Below are 12,421 nucleotides of genomic sequence, written 5' to 3' on the forward strand. Positions count from 1 at the left end.
ATACATACCAATCCTCAAAGAGCACACTGGGGTTGCAGTAATCACAGGACCATTGTAGTAATCTCCCATGTAAGAAAAGTGATGCTAAAAATTCAACAAAGATTTTGACCATATATGGAGAAAAAAATGTGAGATGTCCAAGTTGGGTTCAGGAAAGGAAGATTTATTAGGATCATACTGCAAACATATGTTGGATAATTGAACACACCAAAGAATTTCAGTAGAAAATCAGCTTGTGCTTTAAAAGCAGAAAAGCCTTTGTGTAGACCACGAAAAACTATGGATCCCTCTTAAAGAAATGGCTATTCCACAACATTAGATAGTCTCAATGCATGACTTGTGCTCAAGACAAGAAGCTACTGTTAGGACAGAATATGGAGAAACAGAATGGTTTCCAAGAGGGTCAGACAAGACTGCATTTTATCACCTATATGTTTAATTTTAATGCCGAACATATCACATATATGGCAGGATTAGACTCGGAAAAATGAGGCAAGAAAATTTAAGATATGCAGACGACACTATACTGCTAACTGAAAATAGCAAAGATTTGGAACAATAACTAAAGGAAGTCAAGAAAGTGCAAAAGTAAGATTACAGCTGAACAACAAGAAAACAAAAATAATGACCATAGATTATTTACATTACTTTAATGTACATGACGAAGACGTTGAACAGTTCAAGATTTTTTATACGTTGGCTTAATTAATCAGAATAGAGACAGCAGTCAAGAAATCAGAAGAAGACTAGGCCTTGGAAGGACAGCTATAAAGGAACTAGACAGAATTCTGAAGTGTAAAGATATATTGATTGAATACAGTCAGCTTTCTTTATCTACAGATTTTTTTTATCCACGGATCCAAGTATCCATGGCTTGAAAATATTAAAAAAAGGTATAAATTCCAAGTAGCAAACGATGATTCTCCATTTTGTATAAGGAGCACCATTTTACTGTGTCATTTTATTTAATGGGGCTTGAGCATCCACGGATTTTGTAATCCATGGGGGTTCCTTGAACTTAACCCCAGCGGATAACAAGGACCCATTGTACTAAAAATGGGATGCTCCATGCCATTGTATTTCCCATTTCTATGTATAGTTGTGAAAGCTGGACAGTGAAGAAAGTCTCCATTTGAAATGTGGTGCTGCAGAAGAATTCTGCAGATACCATGGACTTCTAAAAAGACAAATAAATGCATCCCAGAGCAAACCAAACCTGAACTCTCCCTAGACTAAACTGAGATGGTTGTACTTTGGCCACATCATGATAACACATAACTCATTAGAAAAGTCAATGGTGCTTGATAAGGCAGTAGGAAAAGGGAAGGATTGCATTGCTGCATTGCAGATGGATGGACTCAATCAAGGAAGCAATGGCTCTGAGTCTACAAGGTGACTTGGAGGTCTCTCATTCACAGGATCACCATAAGTCAAAGTTGACCTGATAGCACTTAACAAATTTTACTGTCTCAATTATCTTGTACAAAGCATCAATTTCTACCTGCATAGCATCCCTGTTCTTCATCTATGTAATGAGAACAGCAGTGTGTTACCTCAAAAGAATGCTACAATGATAGCCATGCCAATGAGACTAGTTTGTCTCCTTAACAACAGCAATTAAAAACTAAGTAGTTGATCCATATGCTACACAGTGCTTCTTGAAATCACAAAAAGGAAAAGGCATTCTTTGTAGGAAATCTTCTTAGTATTATACTTCCTATAAAGGTTTCAAAGGAAATATTGAAGTTTTTGCTGCCTCTTACCTGAACGGCTGGCTGCTTATTTTCATTGCTGCTGGGAGAGGTCAGCCCTGTTGCCTGCTGGAGAAGGAACTGCCGTGCCACCTGAAGAGCCTGCAGGGATATAGAACAGGAGGAAAAGAAAAAGAAGTTAATCAATCTCTCTTTTTCAGACTCTTTCCCATGCAACCCGCTGCCAACATTAGGTACTCTCAACTTTGAAGTATGATCACAGCTCACGTGTTCAAGACAGCAGGTCAAGTATGACTTGCTAATACTTTGTATTTAACATGCAATATTGGCACTGAAATAATGCAAATAGTAGGACATCTTCCCTCTAGCCCATCTTCTATGAATGTATGTGCTTCCATTAGCATTCTCTTCTGTTTATGTAAAGGAGAAAGAAATATATCTGTAACACCAGAAAGATTTGGGTCCCAATGAATGATCTGAAAATTCCAAAAGAAAGTAAACTGAGGGAGCCTGGAATAACAAACTGAATGGGAGATCAGTGAACTGCCGTAATCCCAATGCAAGAACAAGATTAATGTCCCTGGAAAGATTTAAGAATATCAAATTGATTTTCCTGATCTGCCAGATTTCCATTCTCTTCTCTGTCTTTGGGCCTATTTCCCAGTCAGATCCCATAGCAACATATAGATGAAGTAGTGTTGGATACAGAAAGGCAATAGCCTTGTTTGCATATCACAAAAAAGCAGGATTCCAAGGAAACCCTGTCTTATTGATTAGAAGTCAATTCCTTCAAGTGGAAGCAGCTTTCCATTCATGACATCCAAACCTAGCATTCTGGCTTGTCTCTTCACTCACAAGGCAACATCATAAACTATGATTTGCTTAGTTGTGCCTGCTTGCAATGGGAGTAAATGGGCATTGTGAATCATCTCATTGGCTCGTTCACAATAAGCCAGAATTCTTTAGAACTTTCTGCAAGCTATTGTGTGAAATTACTTTTGCACTATGAAGGAGGTAATTTTTCAGGAAAAAAAAGCTGTTGTTCTTAACTCTTGGCCATCTGAAAATTTTTAGAAATAAGATACCACTGTTAACAGAACTGGATTGTTAAAATGGGCAAAGCCATAAAGGATCCCCAAAGCCACATGTACACCCACCCCCCCCCCCCCCCCCGTCTCAGATTAAAAGGATGCAGATATTTAAACTACTTTTCCAGGCACACTAAGGGGCTATTCAGACTACAGAAAAAATGGGGTTGAAAGCGATTCTTGCACGTGAAGTTCATATTGGATCCGATTCCATCACAATCCATGTCGGGGCTTGCACAAGGAAATGCCCCTTACACCGAGGTATCCAGATTCAGGCTAAAATCCGTCTTTTCTCAAAAGACTCGGGTTGTGCCAAATTTGAACTTGCCCTCAATCATGATCGGGGCAAATTAGGGAGGGATTGGGGTCAGGGGGCGGGCAGAGGTCAGAGCATTCCCTCCCATCATCAGAAGGGAGGGGGAGGAGGAGGAAAGAGCCGAAAAAAGGGGAATCTGGATGCAAAGGGTGACAGGAGGAAAGGGGGAAATCAGGGGTGACTTTTGAGCGGCAGAGGGCTGTCAGAGAGAGGTGGGGGGTGGAGAAAGTGATGAAGGAGGAGGAGGAGGAGGAGGAGAAGGAGAAAGAAAAAGGGGCCATGGGAGGAAGGGAGCCATGGAGGGGATTCTAAAACGGAGTAGGAGGAGAATGAAGGAGCTGGGGGAAAGGGTCAATGGGCATCCCCGAGGAAGGAGAGGGTCTGAAGGAAGGAAGGAGGAGAATTTCCAGGGGGAATTGGGTTGCGGGGCTACGCTGGGGCATGTAGGGAAATCAGGCTGCTTGTTCTACTTTCACTTCCTCTTGCTCCTGGATTATTATTATTATTTGTGTTATATGAGGATGCTACAGGAATGCCTGTGCTGCATTTCCATTTTATTCCCAATTCATTCCATGGGTCTACTTTAGTTGGAACTGACAAGTCATGCTCTCTCAGCCTCAGTGGAAGGCAATGGCAAAGCTCCTCTAGCAGGAGGCAAAGGGTCAGGTCAGGTCAGGTCAAAGGCAGGGCACGAACGGAGCTCACATCAGGCACACCCCCCTTTTCATATTTTTTTAAAATTATTTTTGACCAAATATGCGCATAATTTGTTTTCTTGAGGCAGATAGAGCAGCGCTAGCAGCTTATGCACTTTCCCTTTCATCTGCTCGCTTCCAGCAAAGGGGAATGTTACAAATGTTGCAAAAGGCTAGGCTAGACTTACAATTGGAATGTTAAATTTTTTGCTCTTGTCAATTAGACAAAATGATACATGCTTTTGCTACTGAAATCAGAGGCAGTCCTGAATTGCTTTTAAAAGAAAGAAAGAAAAAAAGAATGCATGGCAATTGCATCCTTTACTGGAATTTCTGAGGTGAGGAATTTATTATTATTATTATTATTATTATTATTATTATTATTATATGTGTAAGAGGCATTCTGGGGGGCAAGGAGAGGGGGATGCATTAGCTTGCATGGGATTGAAAATGGGGACGGGGAAGATCTGACCCAAATGCCCACATATACACACAACACACAAAAAAGAGGTTTTAACAAAATTGACACTCCGATGCCCCTGCAAAACGTCACCATGACGATCGCTTGATTGACAGCAGGCACCTTCACAGCAGGCACAGAATGCATTCGATTTAAAATGCCCCTCTTTTGTAGTGGGCACTTGCTAACAGAGAGATTTGGGGGAGGGGCATCCGAATCAGCCCAGTTCCTTCCAGATTTTTGATGCCAGTCTGAATGCGGCCTAAGTTCATACTTCTTCCTTCTCCCCACACATTACTCAACTGAACAGGAAGGGGAAAGTGCAATTTACATCAAACACACTACAGACTAGCAGTGTGACTGTACCAAGGAACTAGGCCTACTGTCCCAATACGATCATGCTTCTGCCAGACTTCCAGCTATCTGTTTCTCAGAAGCTCAACTGAGCATGGAGAAAAGGACACACAATGAGTGTTATATCCATCTGGCATATTCCCCAGCACAACTGTGATGGCAGTATGTGGGGCAGATGTGGACTGGAGAATCCAAGGACAGGAATTCACAGGCAACTTCCAAGGGCCACAGGTTGTCCACATGTGAGTAAGATGATTAACCAAGTCCATTGATTTTATAGACACACATTAATTTTTGTCTCTCACTTACAAAAAAACATGACCACAAGTGTCCAAAAGAGAAATGTGCATGATTAAGGCACAACGCTTGTAAAACAACACAAATGGGGAGTGAGGAGAGAAAAGAGAAAGAAATGCACCCAAGTGTGTGTGAGCAGAAAGGCACTACCACAGGGGGGGGGGGGGAGTGTGCGCTTGCATAGAGGCAAGGCGATTCATTCAGGAGCTGAATGCAAGCAGAGAATAACCTCTAACACAAACAATCCTGTGGTACCAAAAGCAGCTGCTCCCAGAGCCCCACTTCCTCATACGTCCCTTATTTTTGCTTTGAGAAGAATTTCAAACCCCCTCAAAAAAAAATTGGTACATTTCTGAACAACAAAGTCATTGTAGCCTGCCTGCAAGACAGGTTTTTATTACAGCATAGAGACAGGAGGGGGAAGCTCAGGGGTAGAGGTCGCCAGGTCATAGCCCAGCTTGGCGGTGCTGCAAACAGCATGTGGGTTCCACTGAGCTGTCAACACTGCAACCGTAAATCAAGGCTCTGGCTTCCAAAGGGCGGCTGTTCTCTCCCCAGTCGGCAGAGGCACTTGCAGGGTGTGTCCCAGAGAAAGAGCTGCTTGTTAATTTTCCACATTTCCAGCTATAAAGAACAAAGTTACTTTCCGTCAGGCATTTAAACCTTGCATACTGTACCGTACTTTCTCTGTTAGGAGGAGCAGCTGATTTTCTACAAATGGATCAGATTAGCATGTGCACACTTATCTGTATGCAGTAAAATTGTATACATCACTGCGTGCAAAGGCAAGACAGAAATCATATTGTTGCAACTTTGTAAAAATAGATGTAGAACTTTAAAAGTGTATACAATCTAGTTTGTTAATTTAAACATAGACGTGTGAAATACAGCAGACACACTGTACATTTTTATGTATATAATATATATACATAAATAACGTAAAGACATAAATAACAGTCTTCTAACTGATCATATACACATAACCTATGTACGAAGCAGCACAGTATTAAATTTGCCAGTTATTTCATGTTAGTAATTGCATATGACAAATTATAAATAAAATCATATCCATTACACAGGTATATAAAATGCATATGAAATAGATATTTTTCAATAGGTTTTGCACACTATGTGCAATTCATATATATGGTGAAGTTAAATATTAGAATAACTTGGTAAGATGTCAATAGGGTATCTCGCCTACCAGAAGCTACTTCTGCCAATATAATTAGTGGTGGAGGGGAATCCACCCTCCCACAGATTTCCATTTGTCTTAACTACTGTACTCTGGAGGACCAAGAAACTCTCCAGGGCAGATTTTCAGTGCCACAGACAGTTTCACAGCAGAACAAGAGAAGTCAAGTCCCAATGTCAGCGCACTAAGGGATTCAGGCCCATGACACACTTCCAAGCACAACATTGTATGTACATGTATCTTTCAGACACTATTATTTTACATATTGCTTTAAATTAAGCATAACACAGATGTCCAAAAGAAAGGAAATGTTTTACTTAAAAGTTTCACTAAATGCTAAATTTAGCATCCTGAGATGTTCAGATACAGTGCTGAGATCTTCAGATAAAGGGCAGGATATAATTTTTAATAAATAAATAAATAGAAGTACAATGTAGTTTTTACTGTTATTTACAGGTTTTAGAAGCAGCTGTCTAGCTAAAAAAGCAGAAGTTGCCTACACTACTGTGGTTCTCACAAACACCTCTAAAGCTTGGAGTATAAACTTCTTTCTCTCTTCCCCATTCCCCTCTCCCCAGAATTACTGGACACTTTACAATGTACACTAAACATAGTTCTCAATAATGCAAAAGCAAAAGTCAATAGTGTACTTATCAAAGACACAGAAAAGAAAAACCCCAAATCATGTCATGCTTGTTCACAAAAACCTGCAATAACTGTGAAAGATACTGCATAAAAACTATTGAAAACACCAAGACTAAGACTTAAAAATTCATGCATCTACATGTCAATATATGAAATCGCAACAGTCCATTTGTGTATAAGTGGTTCTATAAATCACAGGAGACACAAGCCACCTTCTTCTGGAATGCAAGCACCATTTCCTTAAATTTGTCTATTACAGCGGCACCAGTGAAAAGGACGAAAGATAACAGTTACAATAAACTCCTATTCAAAATTCAACAGGTTTAAAGTTTCAGTTGTGCCACCTGGCTTCCAAGTACCTATGACAACAGCTCAGACAGCACTTTCATGCACTTCCAATGTGTGCAGAATAATCATTTTTTCTTTAACAGCTTCCATTTTGCAGTAACTTTTACTCAAGAAGAGTTTCTCCAGGGAAGGAGAGCCCTGATTTCAATTCAAAGGGGCTGGATTTTATTCATGACACAGTTGTACTGACCTGCCGTATGACCTGGATTGAATAAATTGAGCTCTGTGGCCTCATTCACTAAACTGTGGACTCTTATAATATCACTGACCCCACAAGCAAAAACATGCAACTGCAAAGATAAGTTCAAGGATCATTGTAAAGTACTTCAGACAATGTGATAAATGAAGAAACAAAGCTCAGGAAGAGGTGGTGACTTTTCCCAAAAACACAGGGTAAGTACCAAGCCCAAACAAACAGGAGTCTTGCTTTGCCTGTCTCTCGAAAGAACGCTCTCCAAGTCTTTAACACTTCACACAGCCAATTCCTCGCTCTTTTAATGCTTTGCTGTTTTGAATCAATTAATTAATTTCCCAAAGTTCAAGAGGAGACCTAGGCATATTCAGGAAAGCAAAGTGGTAAGCTAGCAGCACAAGTGCTATACTGATCAGAAGGCCAGCTTACTAGAGGAAACTGTGATGCCCCGGCCAGCTGTATGAAGTCTCCAATAGACCCCATTTTAATTGCATTAGCCACACAACAGGAGCTTTGTTCACAAGGGGACAGTAGGGACAACCCCCTGTTTTATAGGCTTTTGGGAACCCTTTAAAGTCTGTGTGAGTTTATTAAGCTGGTAATGGCTTGTGCAAGAAGAATACGGCTTGTGACGGGTGCCAGAACATGTCAAGAGGGCACCAAACCAGGCTGGTACTCAGGAGGCGGCATGAGACCTGCTGCTCGATTAAGGGGATACACAGCATGGTGCAGGAGAGCCAAGGGAACTGCAGAGAGAACGCAAGATGCCCACCCCACATGAGCTCTCATGGGGAATTTAATTCACTCCCTGCTGACTCTCTCACTTTGTTGTGCTCTGAAGCACGAAATTACAAGATTTACAGGAAAAAATGACATGGCCTTACAGTCTCACACTGGGGCCTCCCTGTGACAACTATGGAGCTCACCCACAGAAGCTTTTACACACACCCCCCCGCCTCAAAAAAACCTCCTAGCTACTATGAGAGAAAAGAAAAACATGAACCAAAAAGTCAGAACTCTCACTGCTAGGAGGCAGCAGTATATAGATAGCTCCAGTCCCCAGGAGGGGTGGGGTTATGGTTGTTTTTCCAAGATACATTAGTTGCGAGTACCAATATAGTAGCAACACTTGCCCATAACTATGTAAACAGAACACGCACACCTAAACAACAGATTTACATTTTTATTTTATTTTTTAACAAAAAGCTGACAGCACACTCTTGACAATAAAATGGTTGTTCACGCTCAGTCCTAGAAAGAAAGCTTTCCTTTCCCCCAAATTCAACACAGGAGAAAATAAGCTTCATTTTTGTTCAGTTCAGCAAGTGAGTTTCAGCAAGAACCTGCCCACCAACAGTGCTAACTTATGATCCCAAAAAGGCAAGGTGCTAATTTCCTGCTCCAACACCTGCCATTGGACAAGTTGCTTTCTTTTCAGTACTATACAGATAATGGCAGGAGTGGGTATTTGTGCAGCAAAGAAATATGCCATCATTGCTAAGCCAAGCATTTTTCTCTCAGTACAACATAACATAGGGGAAATTATCATTCCCTAGAAATTAAACTATACTTTGATGTTATTGGGAGAAATTGTACTCTCACTACCATTGAGAGCTCCTTCCCCACTATTTTTATGCTATCTGGAATGTTGTTGTGCCAGTGTCATAGGCAGAGATGTTGTGATATCACAGATGACAAGATACATTCGCTTCTTACGTCAATATATACATTTTCTTCAAAAGGCTTTAAACACTGCTAGATCTCTCCACAGTGCTATCAGCATGTGAAAGTATACTCACACTTTCATTCTTATGTATCTAACACTAAAAATAAATAAATAAATAAATAAATAAATAAATCTATAGATCTAGAGCAATGACTTGGTCATTTCTCTTTTCCACACTTTCTTATAGTTTTATCAAAGATGTAAATAGTAATCAATACTGAAAAGAATATAAAATACAAAGAAAACATTAAAAAGCAGCAACAATTGGTAACTAGGCATTAATTACCATACTGAAGTCCAACACTCATTAGTTTTTATATAAGAAATTAAGAGATGTCATTACTATAAAAATGTAATTATTAAAAACATCAATAAACACAGAACAAAATTGTCAGTTCTTGGGTTTTTCTGCTTTTCATTAATGAAGTCTTATGTGCCAATATAGTTGAAAGGAAACAGTCTTTGTTGCAGCATAAATCTCCTTGTAATAATTGTGTGGGTTGTTTGGTTTTTTTTAAACCATAAACAAACTAGACTGCATATGCTACACATCCTGTCGATTTATACATTGATTATGCTGACAAAATTCTGCAGCATAAATATTTGATTTTTGTTTCTATTCTATTTCTTTGGAAATTTATTCAATGCTAAGAAAGGTTTGGAAAAGGGCACACAGCAGCAATAAATTCATAAATAAATAGTAAAAGATTACGAATGTAACCTATAAGTCACAGATTTGGTGGGACTTTGCTTAGAAAACAGCCAAAATTAAAAAAGGTCATTTTACTGTATGCATGTTTTAGGGCTGGCTTGGCTTTTATATTTGGAAGAACAAGAACTCTTGGGGCACCAGAATGCAATCTACAATAGTTCAAAAAAACCAAAACAAAACCCTTACTTGTTAGTTTTTAGGTTGCCACAACAAGATACTTTGTTATTTTTGCTGCTATATGTTGATATGCTGATCCCCCTAAATATTAAGAATTTTTAAAATGGAAGTAAAGAAAAACAAAACAATAGTAGATAACTTAAGCTTGAAGTAAACTTCAGGTGAGCTTCAAGTAAATCACAAGGATGACATGGTGTCTTGGGTTACTGAGACTCAAGGATATAGAAGCCACCACCATGGTTCACGTAGACCTATTTTGCACGCTGCAGGCACATCTATACTTTAAAACACGGAATGTGTAGGTGTTGGTGCACTCCCATCAGCCATCATAGCCAACAATTAGAAATCATGCACATTTTAGTCCTACACCATCTGGAGGACCACACAGCCTCCACACTTGCTTAAACAGCATATTTAATATACTATTACATATATAATATTTGTGAAGAACATATTATTATTATTAACCTTTATTTATGAAGCGCTGTAAATTTACACAGCGCTGTACATACAATCTTTTTAGTTAGACATACTGTATTTATTCAACTATAAGTTGACTTCACATTTAAATTTAAAGGCAGGTTTTGGGGCCATAATTAAGGATTTTGATATGACCTGTGGATAAGTCGAGGGTAAAACTTAAGGGCAAAAACAAAGGATCTAAAGGATGAAGCAAAGGAAAACACTGCCAAAAAACTTACAAAAATCTAGCAGGCATGCTTGTGCTCACATCAAAGGCTGGAGAGATGGGGGGGAGTCAATGCTTCTAGGGCAGATTACACTCTTGCCTTTCACCAGGGGATGATTCCTTCTCTAAGAGTTAAAGTACAGTACTTACACTGACCTGTAGATAAGTTGACTCAGTTTTTGGAGTCAATTTTTTGACTAAAATTTGTACTTACACATGAGTGTTTACAGTAACTGTATATATATATGCACTCTACAAAATACCAAAAATACTTATAATTTAATAGAATTATCATACAGTATACTTGACTATAAGTTGACCACATGTATAAGTCAAGGACAGGTTTGGGGGGCAAAATTATGGATATTGACAGGACTCTTGGATAAGTTGAGTGTAAAACTTAGGGACATGTAATGAAGGATGTAAATAATGAAGCAAAGGAAAACAATGCCAAAGAACCTACAATATTATGGCAGGCATAACCGTTTTGGCTCACACTAAAGGCTGGATGGAAGAGAGAGTAGAGGGAGGTCAGTGCTTCCAGGACAGACTGCACTCTTGCCTTTCAGGAGGGGATGGTTCCCTTTATAAAAAGAGTTAAAGTATAGTATTTACATTGATCCGTGGATAAGTCGACCTAGGTTTTTGGGGTCAATTTTTTGACTAAAATTTTTAGACTTATACATGAGTATATACAGTAAACTTGGATGAGGTTACTAAAAACACAGTGATGACTGCTAACTTGGCTGACTTTAAAATGGAGTCAGGCAAATTCATGGAGAATAAGGCTACTTGGGCTGCATCCACACTGCAGAAATAATTCATTCTGACACCACTTTAATTGCCATGGCTCAATGCTGTGATGGTAGTTCTGTGAGACATTTATCCTTCCCTGTCAGAGAGCTGTGGTGCTACAACAAACTACAATTCCCAGAATTCCACAGCATTGAGCCAAGGCAGTTAAAGTGGTGTCGAGCTGGATTATTTCTACAGATGTAGTCCATACTAAGTCCTTTAAATAATAAGTTAAAGAAATAGATGTGTGTGTGTGTTTTAAATATATATATATATTATTTACACCATTGGAATCAGCATAAAATGAGCACTTCTCTCTGTTCCACCAATTCTGCAGGCTCACTTGGTGGAAAGAAAAGAAAAGGCTTTCTTGGTGGCTGCTCCCAGACTTTGGCATTCCTCTTCTTGAGAGAGCCCCATCTTTGCTCTCTTTCCAACAACATGCTAAAACATTTTTATGCCACCAGACTTTTACAAACTGGCCATGATTGTGCTTTTACCAGCTACGTGGTGATGTTTTAAAGGTTTGTATATAGTCTTTTAACAATTTTTAATATTAGTGTCTAATGTTTTAACCTCTTAAATTGTTTAAATGCTTTTAAAAATCTTATACATTCCTCCCTCCATTCTCGCGGTCTTTGGATCCGCATCCCTTGCTTATGCGTGAAGGACAACCGGAGGGACAATAAATGGGACATGTGCTCACCATGCACACCCACGTGCACCCAGATGCCCGTGCCTATATTCAAGCCAATGGGACTTGAATATAGGTGAAACTCCATTTTCACAAGGGGGTCCAGAATGGATCCCCGTGAAAAAGGAGGGGTGACTGTATTTACACCTTTATTAATGCTTTTGAATAGTTTTTAATTTGTATTGCATTGAATATGCTTTAGATTGCCTTGAGTCCCATTAATGGTAGAAAGGCAAGATATAAATGAATGAATAATAGTAGTAGTAGTAGTAATAATAATAATAATAATAATAATAATAATAATAATAATAATAATAATAATAATA

General features: G+C 39.2%; 1 protein-coding gene across 5 annotated transcripts in view; it reads right to left on the reverse strand.

Annotated features, from left to right (window-relative positions):
• Positions 1 to 12,421, reverse strand: part of FOXP4 (forkhead box P4) — a 204,072-nt gene that overhangs the window by 119,574 nt on the left and 72,077 nt on the right. For all 5 annotated transcript variants that reach the window (XM_042463989.1, XM_042463990.1, XM_042463992.1 and 2 more), the window contains exon 3: positions 1,764 to 1,853. In XM_042463989.1, the coding sequence (XP_042319923.1) occupies positions 1,764 to 1,853 (90 nt within the window). The remainder of the gene's footprint in view (positions 1 to 1,763; positions 1,854 to 12,421) is intronic.

This window comes from Sceloporus undulatus, chromosome 4 (genome assembly GCF_019175285.1).
Source record: "Sceloporus undulatus isolate JIND9_A2432 ecotype Alabama chromosome 4, SceUnd_v1.1, whole genome shotgun sequence".
Classification (NCBI taxonomy): Eukaryota; Metazoa; Chordata; class Lepidosauria; order Squamata; family Phrynosomatidae; genus Sceloporus; species Sceloporus undulatus.